Source organism: Monodon monoceros, unplaced genomic scaffold (genome assembly GCF_005190385.1).
Source record: "Monodon monoceros isolate NGI ecotype Baffin Bay Population unplaced genomic scaffold, NGI_Narwhal_1 Super_Scaffold_2, whole genome shotgun sequence".
Classification (NCBI taxonomy): domain Eukaryota; kingdom Metazoa; phylum Chordata; class Mammalia; order Artiodactyla; family Monodontidae; genus Monodon; species Monodon monoceros.
In genome coordinates, this window is record NW_021703776.1 from 151,454 (window position 1) to 169,412 (window position 17,959).

Sequence of the window (17,959 nt, forward strand, 5' to 3'; positions counted from 1 at the left end):
ACGCACCTGGAGCCCATTGTGCTGCAACTACTGAGCCCGCGTGCCACAACTACTGAAGCCCCCACGCCTAGAGCTGGTGCTCCACAACAAGAGAAGCCACCACAGTGAGAAGCCCCCGTGCAGCAAGAAAGACCCAATGCAGCCACAAATTAATTAATTTAAAAAAAAAATCTCACAGCACAAATGATATAAACGATGTGGTAGAATTTTGAAAAACAAAACGAGAAATAGAACAATTGTCTCCAACTTGGTTTTTCAGAGACAAGATTGTCCCTGTTAAGAATGTTTTATTTTTAATGTGCTTTGCAAATAGAAACCTACAACCTTGTTTTTACCTTGGTGTATAGAATCAAGATATGATAAACAGCAATAACAGATCCTTTTAAAAGTGCAAAATATGAAAATTACAAGCAGTTCTGCCTATTTTAAGACTATAACACAAGGTAGACTCCAATCTACATTGTTACAAGTGTTTGCCAAGCCAAACGTGATTAATGTCACATTTAAATTTTTTAGTAACAAAACATGCTTTTTAGTACTTCACAAGTTAATTTTAAAATAGATAAATCATTAAATGAGGTGGTTGCTATGGAGGTCATGAATATGATTAAATACTAAGTAAGCTTTGTAAACAATGTTTCATAATATATTGATATTTACTTCAAATCACTTTTTTTTTGCCATAAAATAAAAAACCCGATTTGTTTAGTCATAACAACATCAATGGTGTTGGGTGTTGTGGGGAAAATTGTCTAACCATGGATGATGAGTTGTTTTGTTCAAGAGGAAAAAAATTAAAGCTCTTTGGCAATATTAACCAAAAAAAAAAATATATTTTTTTAAACTTCCTAAGAAGATACGTCAGTATACATTCTGCACAAAGGCCCAAATAATATAGGGAATTTTGACCCAACAAATATAAAATTAAGTTGAAATGATCTTTTCTTGAAAGATAATAGGAATCTTATGTTTTCTTGAAGTTTTCTTAAATAGGTTTGGCAAATTAATAATTCAGGCTAAGCCTGTCATTAGGACTCAAGTGCTATTGTTACTTGGTTCCCATTCTTGAAAGAGTAGCAAAGATTGGTGATCCAGAAACTAGATAATAGTCTTTGGTACAGGGAGAATTGGCAAGCTTAAAGCATTTGAAATGATTATAAATGTATTTGGATCAATTTTACCAAAGTAAACTAATTTATATTTTGATATCTCTCTAATTATAGGTATTAGTTGATAATCAATACATACTTAACGAACTGAGTTGAATTTCATTACACTAATGAGGCTGTGTCTCGCTTCAATCTTTTGGACCTTTTTGCTATGGTTTGCTCTGTGCCATACCATCTCTCAGAGACGCATGCCATCCTGGATCCATCTTTATTTATGAAGGTCATAATCCATACGATAATATGATTATAAATCAATAAAAATGGACTTTTTGCATGCTTCTTAGAAAAAATAATAATTCAATAATTTCAGTATTGATAATTAAATATATTGACACTACTTCCTTACATTTCTTCCAAACGTTTTGAAGGCAAGGAATGAGGTCACCAGAGCTCTCTAGAAACCTGTGTGGTACTGAGTTTTCTAATGCAATGTGTAGTCATATTGTTGTCCGTCTAGCTAATACATAGTCTTCTAATGTATATGATTATAAGATCCGGGGAGCAGTGTTGATGTTATTCATTATGTTTGTTTATTGTGCAAGGAAATGCCCTCATCTTGAAAACGGAAATACAATGAGTGAAGCATACAAAACATCAGTCAGGGTGTGGAGCTGGAAGTAAGGAACTATCCTCTTTATAGCTGCAGAGATGGTAAACTCCACCTAGATAAGTATCATGCATTTAGTAGCTGTCACCCAAAGCTGCATCTGCCAGTGTCTGTCAGGTGCCTGCTTCCCCCTGCAGTCCCAGGGGAAGGCTATTTGCAGTCCTATCGTTACCAGTTAATGTTGAAAAAATTACCCAAGGGGAAAGATACTGGCATAGCTCAGAGGTTCTACATCAGTCCTGATGGGCAATATTTGTCTTTTTTTTTTCTTTTACATGGGAAAACTGTAAAATGAGGGAAAGCATACTGCAGAGGTGGCATGAGTGAATCTCTTTCGAGAATTATACTAGTTTAAGGGTGGGTTTTACTTAAACAATTCTTCAAAGACTCTTGTCATCTTTTAGATGTTAAAGGAAAAATACTTCAATACATTTCATAATTTTTAAAAAATTGACATCTGTGGAGCCTGTTAGAAGTGTCAGGTACAGTGCTTGGGGCTCGTGCTCCGAGGAGGCGGCTCCTCCACCCAGGAGAGGGAAGACAGACGTTTGTTGGGTGACTCTGTGTTTCGTTTTGATGTAGTAGAACTTTTTTTTTTCTTTTGTGACTCCTGAAGTCTGAGTCATATTCAGAAAGGTGCTTCTCTATACAATGCCATACAGGAGTTTTTCCAAGTTTTCTTGTTATATTTTTATGGTTTTTTATGGTTTTTTTACACCTGTAAATCTTTTCCCATATTGGGAATTCATCATGTTTCAAACGGAGAAGTATGGTTCTTTTCTTAATGAGGAGATAATTGTTCCAAGCCATTTGTTTTTTCCCATCCCTTTTGAGATGCTACCTTTATCATATATACTATGTTCCAACATAGATATTAATCTATTTCTGAATATCAGAAACAGAATTTTTTGTTTGTTCCATTGGTCTGTCAATGTTCCAGTGTCACACAGTTTAAATTATTTATATCTATGTCATTAATAATTCTGGGACACCAATTTCAATGTGTGGGGCTTTTTCCCCCACCCCAAGAAATTCTCCAAGACCAGCTGGGTGTCCTATGATTCAAGTCTGACACTACCTACCTGGAGATAGCATCAGAACCCACAGGTCCCACAAGACTGCCCCCCCATTCAGATGACAATCACAGTCCAGATGTCATCTGTGCTTCTGATCAACTGGCTGTAAATTGGGGGACCATGATCCCCTCCTTGGATTTGAATGTTTTGCCAGAGCCACTCACGGAACTCAAGAGAATCATTAGTAGTTACATTACTTACTAGTTACAAGAGAAACATTTTACTCACTGGTTTATTGTAAAAGGATATAACTCGGGAACAGCCAAATGGAAGCAATGAATAGAGCAAGGCGTGATGAAGGGGCTCAAAGCTTCCCTACTGCCTCAGAGCTGGCCATTGTTCCCTAATCTCCATGGGTTCACCAAAGCGGAAGCTCTCCAAACCCCATCCTTTTGGATTTTTATGAAGGTGTCTTACATAAGCGTGATTGATTTGATTTAATCACTGGCCTTTGGCATTTGATTCAGCATCCAGCTCCTCTCCTGTCCCCAGATGTCGAGGGTTGAGACTGAAATTTCCAACCCTCTAATCAGTGGTTGGTTCTCCTGGCAACCAGCCCCCATCCTTCCCAAAAGTCACCTCACTGACACAACAAAGACACCTTGATCACTCTTATGCTCAGGAAATTCCAAGGGTTTTAGGAGCTCTGCACCATAAACTGGGGAGAAAAACAAATGTATATTTCTTACTGTAAATCACAGTATAACAGTCTTAGAGCTATTTCCCTTTGTTGATTGTCTTAATTTCAGGGATTTCCTAGCTTCTCACTAAGTTTATATTTCCATGGAAACTTTAGAGTCAGTTTGGTTGAAAACACAACCCTTTGGTTTCTTATGCATATGCGTTTTAATCTTTTTAAACCTTTCTAAAACTGAAAATGTCAAACATGTATACATGTAGACAGAATAGTATTAAGTGAAACCTTGTGGACCAACACCTGACTGCAATGATCATTTCATGACCAATCTTTTTCATTGATCCTCCCACCCATTTCCTCCTATATTATTTTGAAACATATCCCAGGTATATCATTTCATTTGTAAATTTTAAAACATATATTGTAAATCTAAGTGATAAGAATTCTTTGTTGTAACAAAATCATAATACCATAATAACCTAAATATTGTTTTTAAAAACAATTCCTTAATATTCCATAACTGTCTCATAAATACCGTACTTTTTTTCTGGCTTTTAACTGAGATCAAATTGAGCTTGTAGATCAATTTAGAGAAAACTGACTTCTTGACAATGAAGTTTTTGCATCCACAGATGAGTTACTGAAGTTATTGAGTTATGAGTTATTGAGTTATTGAAGTCTTTTTTTCATTATCCACTTCTCTTTCATTGGCTCTTCATACAGTTTAATTCTTTCATTTGATTTTTTTAAATCTTTGTTGTGGCTTTTGTAAATTATATCCTCTTACTGGTTGTGGTTTGCATTTATGAATGATTTTGATTTATATATGATAATTTTGTCTCCATCTGTGTTTGTAATGTATTTTTTAATCGAATTTATTGCATTTCAAGGAATTCATCAAGTCATCTGCAAATTAGTCATGGTTGGACTTCCTCACTAATTTTTACCTCGAATTTTATTAGCTTCTCTAATTGCGCTGACGGTGTATCCAGACCAGTGTTAAATAACAGTTTTAGCAGCAAACATCCATTCCCGGTATGGATGAATAATAAATGAAGGCAAAGATGCTATTATGTGAAAGACTGTTGAAAAATACCATCTTCTTCTAAATGCAAACTCATTTTTCAGTGCTTCAACAACATGCTTCATCCTCAGAAGCTACACTAACATGGGACTTCCCTGGCGGCCCAGTGGTTAAGACTCTGAGCTTCCTCTGCAGGGGGTGTGGGTTTGATCCCTGGTTGGGGAGCTAAGATCCCACATGCCCTGTGGCTAAAAATTTTTTTAAAACACAGTAATGCAGAGAGATTGAATTTGCTTTTTTATTTTTTTATTAGTAAAATTCATTCACTTTTTACTGGCAGGTAGCAACCACTTGGAGGTTTCTTTCTCACTTCTGATTTTTTATTCCTATAGGTGTGGTGTAAACTAAGGGAATCACTTGAATATTTTGGACATGTGGTCACGGGCTTCTGCACCAGTTCTTCTAGGTGTCATCTCTTGGGGTGCCATGAACCCTGAATCTATATAAACAAGTATACTTCGGGTGTCCCCAGTTGCTAAGGATTTTAAGTTTCATACATAATAAGAATTCAGAAACTTCATGCTGAAAATACAGAAAAGATTGAAATTAATGTCTTATAAAATAAACCTTCTCAAAGAACCCTGAGTCATGCTGATGTAATAAAAAATTAAAACACTGTCTTCCCTTCTAAGTCAAGTACTTTCAAGTACCAGTCTAATGGATGATGTAATGAGCTACTGTAAGTAAAGAGCTCGTAAAAAGGCAAATACAGGGGAGGGAGATAACATGGTGGTCTATACTTCGAGGCCTCTCACTGCCTTGTCCAGCCTCTGTGGTGCTCCTTGTTGGCTGCCCCAGGGAGGGATGTGGGTATACAACTGAATGTGAAACTCTACAAGTACATTCATTTCTGACACATATACTGCTTTCAGCTTAGATTTTCTCACCATTGGCCAAGAAGTGTAGTAACACACTTGTTTTTACATGGTTTGAGATGCCTTCTGTATCTCTTCATTACTTCCTGTGACTAACGAGAAATGATTAAATATATTTCATATGCCTTAATGACTTTCAAGGGTTTCTAAGTTACCAGTTGGTATTCTTTCCCCATTGAGTTAGGGTGAGAAGTGTTACTTATATTATTTGGTATTAAATATTTATTCTCTCCAAGTTCCTCTCTGCCCCCAACCATCTCATTTTGTACCATCATCATCCCCATCCCTTTTAGGGAAGGAAGACGATAGTGACCATCGCACCTAATCTTATCAAGGGAATCTAACAAGTAAGATAAGGATGAGAAAGAGAATATATATATATATATATATATAAAGTGATAGCAAATGATGACGAATTTGGCTTAGAAATAAATTTTATATTTGCCTATTTTTTGCATTAAAACTTATGTACATAATTGGAGCTAAGAATTTAAATTCAGACAAGCTTTGCTTATCGCATACTTTTGTCATAATTATTCTCACACACACCACTTTGCATCAAGCAATCCCAACAAATCCCTCCCTGGGATGGAGTCACTGATACCCTATCTTTTCCCAAGGGTCTCATTACCTGGAGCGCAAATGTTTGAACGGTGGTTCCTGTTTTATTATATATAAACTGACCTAGGAAAATTTCTTCTCCTTCACATTGTTTCGAGACTCCCTGTAAAGAAAACAACAGACACAGAGGTTGTAATGAACGGGTGTTCAGTTACAGTAAATGGAGGCAAGGGTCTGTTCAAGTAGCAACTATTCTCCATACATCTTTGGGTGTCCTCCGGGGCACAGCGCTATGCTAGCTGCCAGTACTGCCCTATAAACCCAAAAGGTGTTTAACTCTGGTGGGGGAGCCCTTAGGCAAGAAACAGGCTAATCAAAGGGCCGAATAGATTCAGATAGAGAGATAAGCAAAGAGGTGAGAAAGAGAGATGACAGAGCAAATTCCAAAATTGACTTTGGCCTCATAAATGTATTTGCTATACTTTGAATAAAATAAACACCAAATGAGTCCCCATATTGACCCAATATGCGTGAAACTTAACCAGTTTGCCAAACTTTGATCACACAAATAGCTCCATCCAAAAAGTAAGCTTTTGTTGATTTGTGTATGCAATTACCCTTGTGCTTTTGACCTTCCTTCTCTAACCTTTATTTATTTATTTCCACTATCAAATATTTTTTTTCTTATTAGTCATCCATTTAATACACATCAGTGTATACAAGTCAATCCCAATTGCCCAATTCATCACACCACCACCCCCACCCCACTGACGCTTTCCCCCCTTGGTGTCCATATGTTTTTCCTCTACTTCTGTGTCACAATTTCTGCTTGGCAAACTGGTTCATCTGTACCATTTCTAGGTTCCACATATATGCGTTAATATATGATATGTGTTTTTCTCTTTCTGACTTACTTCACTCTGTATGACAGTCTCCAGATCCATCCACATCTCTACAAATGACCCACTTTCGTTCCTTTTTATGGCTGAGTAATATTCCATTGTATATATGTACCACACTTCTTTATCCATTCGTCTGTTGATGGGCATTTAGGTTGATTCCATGACCTGGCTATTGTAAGTAGTGCTGCAATGAACATTGGGGTGCATGTGTCTTTTTGAATTATGGTTTTCTCAGGTTATATGCACAGTAGTGGGATTGCTGGGTCATATGGTAATTCTATTTTTAATTCTTTAAGGAACCTCTGTACTGTTCTCCATAGTGGCTGTATCAATTTACATTCCCACCAACAGTGCAAGAGGGTTGCTGTTTCTTCACCCCTCTCCAGCACCTGTTGCTTCTAGATTTTCTGATGCTGCCCATTCTAACTGGTGTGAGGTGATACCTCATTGTAGTTTTGATTTGCATTTCTCTAATAATTAGTGATGTTGAGCAGCTTTTCATGTGCTTCTTGGCCATCTGTATGTCTTCTTTGGAGAAATGTCTATTTAGGTCGTCTGCCCATTTTTGGATTGGGTTGTTTATTTTTTTAATATTGAGCCACATGAGCTGTTTATATATTTTGGAGATTAATCCTTTGTCCGATGATTCATTTGCAAATATTTTCTCCCATTCTGAGGGTTGTCTTTTCGTCTTGTTTATGGTTTCCTTTGCTATGCAAAAGCTTTGAAGTTTCATTAGGTCCCATTTGTTTATTTTTGTTTTTATTCCCATTACTCTAGGAGGTGGATCAAAAAATATCTTGCTGTGATTTACCTCAAAGAGTGTTCTTCCTACTCTAAGAGTTTTATGGTGTCCAGTCTTACATTTAGGTCTTTAATCCATTTTGAGTTTATTTTTGTGTATGGTGTTCGGGAGTGTTCTAATTTCATTCTTTTACATGTAGCTGTCCAGTTTTCCCAGCACCACTTATTGGAAAGACTGTCTTTTCTACATTGTATATCCTTGCCTCCTTTGTCATAGATTAGTTGACCATAGGTACGTGGGTTTATCTCTGGGCTTTCTGTCCTCTTCCATTGATCTATATTTCTGTTTTTGTGCCAGTACCATATTGTCTTGATTACGGTAGCTTTGTAGTATAGTCTGAAGTCAGGGAGTCTGATTCCTCCAGCTCCGTTTTTTTCCCTCAAGACCGCTTTGGCTATTCAGGGTCTTTTGTGTCTCCATACAAATTTTAAGACATTTTGTTCCAGTTCTGTAAAAAAATGCCATTGGTAATTTGATAGGGATTGCATTGAATCTGCAGATTGCTTTCTGTAGTACAGTCATTTTCACAGTATTGGTTCTTCCAACCCAAGAACATGGTATATCTCTCCATCTCTTGGTATCATCTTTAATTTCTTTCATCAGTGTCTTATAGTTTTCTGCATACAGGTCTTTTGTCTCCTTAGGTAGGTTTATTCCTAGGTATTTTTTCTTTTTGTTGCAATGGTAAATTGGAGAGTTTCCTTAATTTCTCTTTCAGATTTTTCATCATTAGTATATAGAACTGCAAGAGATTTCTGTGCATTAATTTTGTATCCTGCAGCAATGCCGAATTCATTGATTAGCTCTAGTAGCTTTCTGTTGGCATCTTTAGGATTCTCTATGTATGGTATCATGTCATCTGCAAACAGTGACAGTTTTAGTTCTTTTCCAAACTGTATTCCTTTTATTTCTTTTTCTTCTCTGATTGCTGTGTCTAGGACTACCAAAACTATGTTGAATAATATTGGTGAGAGGGGACATCCTTGCCTTGTTCCTGATCTTAGAGGAAATGCTTTCAGTTTTTCACCATTGAGAATGACGTTTGCTGTGGGTTTGTCATATATGACCTTTATTATCTTGAAGTACCTTCCCTCTATGCCCACTTTCTGGAGAGTTTTTTTTACAAATGGTTGTTGAATTTGTCAAAAGCTTTTTCTGCATCTATTGACATGATCATATGGTTTTTATTCTTCAGTTTGTTAATACGGTGTATCACATTGATTGCATATATTGAAGACTCCTTGCATCTCTGGGATAAATTCCACTTGATCATGGTGTATGATCTTTTTAATGTGTGGTTGGATTCTGTTTGCTAGTATTTTGTTGAGGATTTTTGCATCTATATTCATCAGTGATATTGGTCTGTAATTTTCTTTTTTTGTAGTATCTTTGTCTGGTTTTGGTATCAGGGTGATGGTGGCCTCATAGAATGAGTTTGGGAGTGTTCCTTCCTCTGCAGTTTTTTGGAAGAGTTTGAGAAGGATGAGTGTTAGCTCTTCTCTAAATGTTTGATAGAATTCACCTGTGAAGCCATCTGGTCCTGGACTTTGGTTTGTTGGAAGATTTTTAATCACAGTTTCAATTTCATTACTTGTGATTGGTCTGTTCATATTTTCTATTTCTTCCTGGTTCAGTCTTGGAAGGTTATACCTTTCTAAGAATTTGTCCATTTCTTCCAGGTTGTCCATTTTATTGGCATACAGTTGCTTGTAGTAGTCTCTTAGAATGCTTTGTATTTCTGTGGTGTCTGTTGTAACTTCTCCTTTTTCATTTCTAATTTTATTGATTTGAGTCCTCTCCCTCTTTTTCTTGATGAGTCTGGCTAATGGCTTATCAATTTTGCTTATCTTCTCAAAGAACCAGCTTTTAGTTTTATTGATCTTTGCTATTGTTTTCTTTGTTTCTATTTCATTTATTTCTGCTCTGATCTTTATTTCCTTCTGCTAACTTTGAATTTTGTTTGTTCTTCTTTCTCTAGTTCCTTTAGGTGTAAGGTTAGATTGTTTATTTGAGATTTTTTTTTGTTTCTTGAGATCAGCTTGTATAGCTATAAACTTCCCTCTTAGAAAGGTTTTTGCTGCATCCCATAGGTTTGGGATCATCATGTTTTCATTGTCATTTGTCTCTAGGTATATTTTGATTTCCTCTTTGATTTCTTCAGTGATCTCTTGGTTATTTAGTAATGTATTGTTTAGCCTCCATGTATTTGTGTTTTGTTGTTGTTGTTGTTGTTTTTTGTTTTTGTGGTATGCGGGCCTCTCACTGCGGTGGCCTCTCCCGTTGTGGAGCACAGGCTCCGGACATGCAGGCTCAGTGGCCATGGCTCACGGGCCCAGCCGCTCCGCGGCATGTGGGATCTTCCCAGACCGGGGCACGAACCTGTGTCCCCTGCATCGGCAGGCGGACTGTCAACCACTGCACCACCAGGGAAGCCCTGTTTGTGTTTTTTACATTTTTTTCCCTGTAATTCATTTCTAATCTCATAGCGTCGTGGACAGAAAAGATGCTTGATATGACTTCAATTTTCTTAAATTACTGAGGCTTGATTTGTGACCCAAGACGTGATCTATCCTGGAGACTGTTCTGTGCACACTTGAGAAGAAAGTGTCATCTGCTGTTTTGGGATGGAATGTCCTATAAATATAAATTAAATCTATCTGGTCTATTGTGTCATTTAAAGCTTCTGTTTCCTTATTTATTTTCATTTTGGATGATCTGTCCATTGGTGTAAGTGAGGTGTTAAAGTCCCCCACTATTATTGTGTTACTGTTGATTTCCTCTTTTATAGCCGTTAGCAGTGCCTTATGTATTGAGGTGCTCCTATGTTGGCTGCATACATATTTTTAATTGTCATATCTTCTTCTTGGATTGATAACTTGATCATTATGTAGTGTCCTTCCTTGTCTCTTGTAACATTCTTTATTTTAAAGGCTATTTTATCTGATATGAGTATTGCTACTCCAGCTTTCTTTTGATTTCCATTTGCATGGAATATCTTTTTCCATCCACTCTCTTTCAGTCTGTATGTATCCCTAGGTCTGAAGTGGGTCTCTTGTAGACAGCATATATATGGGTCTTGTTTCTGTATCCATTCAGCAAGCCTGTGTCTCTTGGTTGGAGCATTTAATCCATTCACGTTTAAGGTAATTATCGATATGTATGTTCCTTTGGCCATTTTCTTAATTGTTTTGGGTTTGTTTTTGTAGGTCCTTTTCTTCTCTTGTGTTTCCCGCGTACAGAAGTTCCTTTAGCATTTGTTGTAGAGCTGGTTTGGTGGTGCTGAATTCTCTTAGTTTTTGCTTGTCTGTAAAGCTTTTGATTTCTCCATGGAATCTGAATGAGATCCTTGCCAGGTAGAGTAATCTTGGCTGCACGTTCTTCCCTTTCATCACTTTAAGTATATCATGACACTCCCTTCTGGCTTGTAGAGTTTCTGCTGAGAAATCAGCTGTTAACCTTATGGGAGTTCGCTTGTGTGTTATTTGTCATGTTTCCCTTGCTGCTTTCAATAATTTTTCTTTGTCTTTATTTTTTGCCAGTTTGATTACTATGTGTCTCGGCGTGTTTCTCCTTGGGTTTATCCTGTATGGGACTCACTGCGCTTCCTGGACTTGGGTGGCTATTTCCTTTCCCATGTTAGGGAAGTTTTTGGTTATAATCTCTTCAAATATTTTCTCTGGTCCTTTCTTGCTCTCTTCTCCTTCTGCGACCCCTATAATGCGAATGTCGTTGCGTTTAATATTGTCCCAGAGGTCTCTTAGGCTGTCTTCATTTATTTTCATTCTTTTTTCTTTATTCTGTTCCACAGCGAATTCCACCATTCTGTCTTCCAGGTCACTTATCCATTCTTCTGCCTCAGTTATTCTGTTATTGATTCCTTCTAGTGTAGTTTTCATTTCAGTTATTTTATTGTTCATCTCTGTTTGTTTGTTCTTTAATTCTTCTAGGTCTTTGTTAAACATTTCTTGCATCTTCACGATCTTTGCCTCCATTCTTTTTCTGAGGTCCTGGATCATCTTCACTATCATTATTCTGAATTCTTTTTCTGGAAGGTTGCCTATCTCCACTTCATTAAGTTGTTTTTCTGGGGTTTTATCTTGTTCCTTCATCTGTTACATAACCCTCTGCCTTTTCATCTTGTCTATTTCTCTGTGAATGTGGTTTTTGTTCCACAGGCTGCAGGATTGTAGTTCTTCTTGCTTCTCTCTACCCTTTAAAATGGAAGATTTTTGAGAGGAGAGCACACTGGTGGAAGTTAATTTACCCTGTAAATCTAAAGTTTGTTGTTAGGTTCCTTGAATCATAGTAACACAACAAAATAAAGATTTCATAAGTTCAGTCATTTTATTCAATATAATGAAAATCATAATATCAACATTTAAGCTATTTATAAATTAATTTATTAAAAGAATTGGATACATAATGACTAAATAATGCACTCACAATTTTATATAATATATATTATATATTCAATTATTTCTAATATATATTATATTCAATTATATATAATATATTCAATTATATATATTATATATAATATATACATTCATCTATATATTGACATATCAATATACATATTTCACATTTTATATATATATATATATATATATATATATATATATATATAAAGTCTCATATAGTTCCTTTAGCCTGTTGAGAGGCATGCTACTTTTATTTCCACCTTCTTTATCATTCTATTTTAATTTCACTTGGTTCATAAATTCACTAATATTAGAGAAAAACAATGAGAAGTAATTTTTCTTACTAAAGGATTCTTGCCTGAAGGATTCATCCATAAAATCCCTCTATAATGAGCAACTGTACACACTTTTGTGAGACAGGGTTTGATCTGCTCAAATCCAACATAGCTCAACTATAGGTGTCTGCAGACACTGACTGTGGATGGCATCAGGCTTGCATCAAAGGACAGTAGTCTCTGTGTTTTATAACTCCAGGACCATGGCATTTAATGGTTTGAATGGCACACAAGGCAGGCTGAGCACCCTTGTTTAACTCTGAGCCCTCCTTTGGATAGGAACACGAAGGGATTGAAGTAAGGCATAAACCTCTGAGGAAAACATGGGAGCAGACACTGAGAGAAAAACATCTGGAGATGGCCAAATGGTGACTGGTATAGTGGCCTGGAAAAAACTCACGCTACCCTGGCCGTAGGGGGAATCAACAGCATGCTGGTGCTGATGTTTACTGCAAGGGCCCAGAAGGGGCCAGAGCTGGGGCCGGGCAATGGGGCCCAGCATGAGGTTGAGGGGTCCCCACATCTGAGAGTAGGCTAACTGTCTTTTTAAGAAGCAGTTATACCCTGGTCATCACCCCTGCCCTTGTCCAGAAAAGGATTATCTTTTTCCCCCCAGCTCTAGGAAAGTTAACCTCAGGAGCACCCTGCAAAACTAAGAGGTGAAGGTATAACCTCTGCATGAATGGTGGGCTGTGCACCTCCACACCCAGCACATTGGCCAAGCTGAAACCCCCTGGGCACAAGGTTGCAGGATTCCTGGGGTCAAACTTCTGGATACCGCACTCTGCAGTCTCCAACCAGACCATCTAGCCGTGAAGCTCACTGTTGACTTGCCTCTCATGTGTGCAGCAAAAGCCAGCCACCAGACACATGTGGAAAGCAACTAACAAGAAACATGGAGCCCCTGTTAACAAATAGGAAAGGGGGTACTTGGGAGTAAAGATGTGAGGGAGCTAAAAACATGGAACAAAACTGTAATTGCATCCAGTAATATAGGAAAACATATACACTCTAGAAAACGGAGTATTTATAGAAAAAGAGTCTTAGAATAATCATGACAGCAGAAATGAAAAATTTAGCATAGGGTTTAAAATATAAATTGATAAAATATTCCAGAAGGTGGAACAGAAAACAAAGAAGAAAAATAAGATAGAAAAGATTTTTAAAATAATAGATTAGACAAAACTACAGTGAGGTATCACCTCACACCAGTCAGAATGTCCATCATCAAAAAATCTACAAACAATAAATGCTGGAGAGGGTGTGGAGAAAAGGGAACCCTCTTGCACTGTTGGTGGGAATGTAAATTGATACAGCCACTATGGAGAACAGCATGGAGGTTCCTTAAAAAACTAAAAATAGAACTACCATATGACCCAGCAATCCCATTAATGGGCATATACCCTGAGAAAAACATAATTCAAAAAGAGTCATGTACCAAAATGTTCATTGCAGCTCTATTTACAATAGCCAGGACATGGAAGCAACCTAAGTGTCCATCAACAGATGAATGGATAAAGAAGATGTGGCACATATATACAATGGAATATTACTCAGCCATAAAAATAAATGAAATTGAGTTATCTGTAGTGAGGTGGATGGACCTAGATTCTGTCATACAGAGTGAAGTAAGTCAGAAAGAGAAAAACAAATATCTTATGCTAACACATATATATGGAATCCAAAAAAATTTTTTAAAAATGGTCATGAAGAACCTAGGGGCAAGACAGGAATAAAGACACAGACCTCCTAGATAATGGACTTGAGGATATGGGGAGGGGGAAGGGTAAGTTGGAGCAAAGTGAGAGAGTGGCATGGACACATATACACTACCAAATGTAAAATAGATAGCTAGTGGGAAGCAGTCTCATAGCACAGGGAGATCAGCTCGGTGCTTTGTGACCGCCTTGAGGGGTGGGATAGGGAGGGTAGGAGGGAGGTAGACGCAAGAGGGAAGAGATATGGGGACATAGGTATATGTAAAACTGGTTCACTTTGTTATAAAGCAGAAACTAACACACCATTGTAAAGCAATTATACTCCAATAAAGATGTTAAAAAAAATAGATTAGATAAGTCAAATCCCCAGGATGTGGACATGAAACCCCCTGACAACAATTGTGCATTAGGCCTGGCCAGCAACCAGCTTGGAGTAGATGAGCAGCGCTCCAGAGGATACCTTTAAAAAATAAAAAAGAAATTATTTATAACGTATCTGACATGAATGGGCAGAATGGGAGGATATTTACACATCTGAAGAAGAGGTTGGAAGTGTTTTCATGATAGAAATATAGATAACTAAGCAAATTAAATTAAAATGAGGCAATTATCCTCAAGAACATCAAAATTTTCATGTAAAGAAAATAGTATTCCAGTGCATTGTATGACTCAACTAAAACAATATTGTTCACAGAGTCACAGTGAAAATGTTGGCTATGGATTGAAACTGAGATAAGCCGTCTGGCAGTGTCTCACACATGAAACACGTATTCATCATGTGATCTAGCAATTCCGCTCTGTGGCACAAACCCAAGAGAAATGAAGCCTGAGGTCCACAGAAAACCTTGTACACAGCTCCTCACAGCAGATTTATTCATAATAGTCAAATGGGTGGGAACCATTCAAATGTCCAGCAACTGATGAACGGATCAATAAAAGGGGTCTATCCATATAAGAAAATATTATCCAGCAATTAAAAATATGAAGTACTGACACATTATAACATACATGAACCTTGGAAACATGCTGAGTGAAAGAAGCCATTCACAAAAGACCAGTACTTCCCTGGTGGCGCAGTGGTTAGGAATCTGCCTGCCAGTGCAGGGGACACAGGTTCGAGCCCTGGTCTGGGAAGATCCCACATGCCACGGAGCAACTGGGCCTGTGCGCCACAACTACTGAGGCTGCACTCTAGAGCCCGCAAGCCACAACTACTGAGGTCTGTGTGCCTAGAGCCCACGGTCTGCAACAAAGAGAAGCCACCACTCACTGCAACTAGAGAAAGCCTGCGCACAGCAACGGAGACCCAAAGCAGCCAAAAATTAATTAATTAAAAAAAACAAAAGACCACATATTATATGATTCCATTTTATACAAAATATCCAAAATAGGGAAAGCTACAGGTACAAAATAGATTAGTGGTTGTCAGCGGCTGGGGGAGTGAGGTGGGGGAAGGGAAGTGACAGCTAAGGGGTGCAGGCTTTCTTTGGAGAATAGTAAAAATATTCTAAAATTGATCATGTTGATGGTTACACAACTCTGTGAATATACCAAAAGCCACTAAGTGTACACTTTACATGACTGAATCACCAGAGTGTGAATTATATCTCAATAAACCTGTTTGGTTTTTTTTAAGTTAAGACATAAACATTTTGGGAGAATGGGAGAGGCATGGAAGAGAACTAATCTCCATTTTCCATTAGAGGAAGTCAGTAGATAATAATCAAAACTGAAAAATCAAGGAATAACAGTAAAAGCAAACATGAAGTCAGTAATGACATAAGCAGCTAAGACTGTTGCAAGTGGAAGCTTCCAGAGAGTAAAAATTGGGGTGGGAGAAGTGGGGCAAGGGAAAATCATGTTTCCTTATAAACATCGAAATGTTTCTTTTTAAATTATACTCGTATAACTTTGATAAAAGTAAACAATAGATTAAGTAATAGTAATCATCTGGTCCAACCCTCTTACTTTGTAGATGACAAAACAGAGATCCAGGAAGTAAGTGATTTTCTTACAGTGATACAAATGGTTAGCTGCACAGTTCAGATGAGATCCCAGCTCCCAATTCCTAACCAATCATCTACTATAACCCCTTCTGAATGAAGATTTAGACAGCTTCTCACATAGACAGAAAATTCCTTGGGTGCGCTGGAGATGTTTCCTGAGGGAGACACCTTCTCTGAGATGTGCTCCATGGTGACAGCAGTTGGTATGATCTTCCTGGCAAGCTTGATTAGGGCATGACCCTGGGAACCTGGAAAGGCCCAGCACATCCCAGGGTGGACATCCGGCTGGAAAGAAAACACTGCATTAATCTTTTATCTGCTTATATAAATCCACTCCTACAATGTTGGCCAGCTAATCACTATTGACCGAAGAACTTGCTTATGCCTATAATATGAAGGCACTGTGTGGGATGTATCAAACAGGAAAGCTTCCATGATACCCATAGTTTTGGTTGTGCTGATGTCAATCAGAGCCTTTTATTGTGTGAGTATGTTTTCTTTTATTGCTCTAACTAGACTGTAAGTTGCTACAGGCAGCTAGTTGGTATGAGTGGTGAAGGCACTGGTGAAGGCAGTGCTGGTGGTGGTAATGAAGAGGGTGGTGGCAGTCACTGTGGTGACAATGATGGCAGGTGATGATGGTGATGGAGGTGGTGATGGTAGTAGTGGTGATGATAAGGGTGGTGATAGCGAAGCTGGCTATACTGGTGGTAAGAAAGAAAGATGATGTCTACCATTTTCTAGATCTAGACTGTACGCTGGAGTGAGATCTATATATTTGCCACTGAAGGTATTTCTAAACTGGAAATAAATTCAGGTGTGTAGTTATAGTTAAGAAGAACTGTACTGTCAGTTGGTGTCTAATGCCTTTTGAATTGAACTGAAATGATAGTGAAAATCTTACTTGGAAATTTCTCCTATTATAATTGGACTTTATAAAAATGTGTTGGCCTGAACAGCACATAGCACAGTACTTGCACTTAGGGGTCATGCATCTTCAACAAGTGTTTGTTGAGTGACTGAAGTTTTCAGTGGAAAAGGGAGACCACAGAATCAACTTAAAGAAAAGATATGGAATGTGTATGTTTTATTTGAGAAGTACATACTGTAGTTCACTGATCTTAGAATAATAAATAATTATTAATTAATTAATTAATCATAGTTCATTTCCCATAAGTAGGAAATATTTCACATACTTTGATGACTGTAAAAATGCAAGAGTACAGTTTCAGTTTCCCTGACAAGTTCAGAGTTGTTGCCATTTCAGACACTAAAATTTTTCCTGGTAAGTGATAGGAACAGAATCCTAAAATTTAAACAGGTTATTTTAAATCTAGCTTTTACCTGGAGAATGATATCTGGAGGCATTTCATAATTTAAGAACCCAATCCCATGCCAGTAGAGTTTTGCTTTATTATTTTTGTAACTTTCTGAGGTCCCAGCTTCAAGAACAGAGGCTCCTGAAATTATAAAATAATTTTTAAAATTAAAAAATCACACAATTCAAAACACCATTTAGATTTTAATGTCGTTGGGAAACTATTACTGGGCAACTTACAAATAACGTAAAATTCATACCAGGAAACTGATAAGAAAAGTATGACTTTCAGCTTTCACTACCACTGAAATTTTGTCACTTTGAGCAAACCATTCTTACTCTGTGTGGTTTCACAAAATTTCTGGAACTGATATTACAATAAAAAATTGAAATCTGGAGCAATTGATTTAGACATGGAAATATTATGTGTACTGTATTTATTAGC

At 37.4% G+C, this 17,959-nt stretch overlaps 1 protein-coding gene across 1 annotated transcript in view; it reads right to left on the bottom strand.

The window, feature by feature from the left end:
• Positions 1 to 4,784: 4,784 nt before the first annotated feature.
• SUN3 (Sad1 and UNC84 domain containing 3) overlaps positions 4,785 to 17,959 on the bottom strand; it is a 40,228-nt gene continuing 27,053 nt past the window's right edge. The window contains exons 7-10 of the mRNA XM_029234383.1: positions 17,541 to 17,656; positions 16,314 to 16,481; positions 6,080 to 6,172; positions 4,785 to 5,095 (exon numbers count right to left, since the gene is read on the bottom strand). Of these exons, the coding sequence (XP_029090216.1) occupies positions 4,976 to 5,095; positions 6,080 to 6,172; positions 16,314 to 16,481; positions 17,541 to 17,656 (497 nt within the window). The 3' untranslated portion in view covers positions 4,785 to 4,975. The remainder of the gene's footprint in view (positions 5,096 to 6,079; positions 6,173 to 16,313; positions 16,482 to 17,540; positions 17,657 to 17,959) is intronic.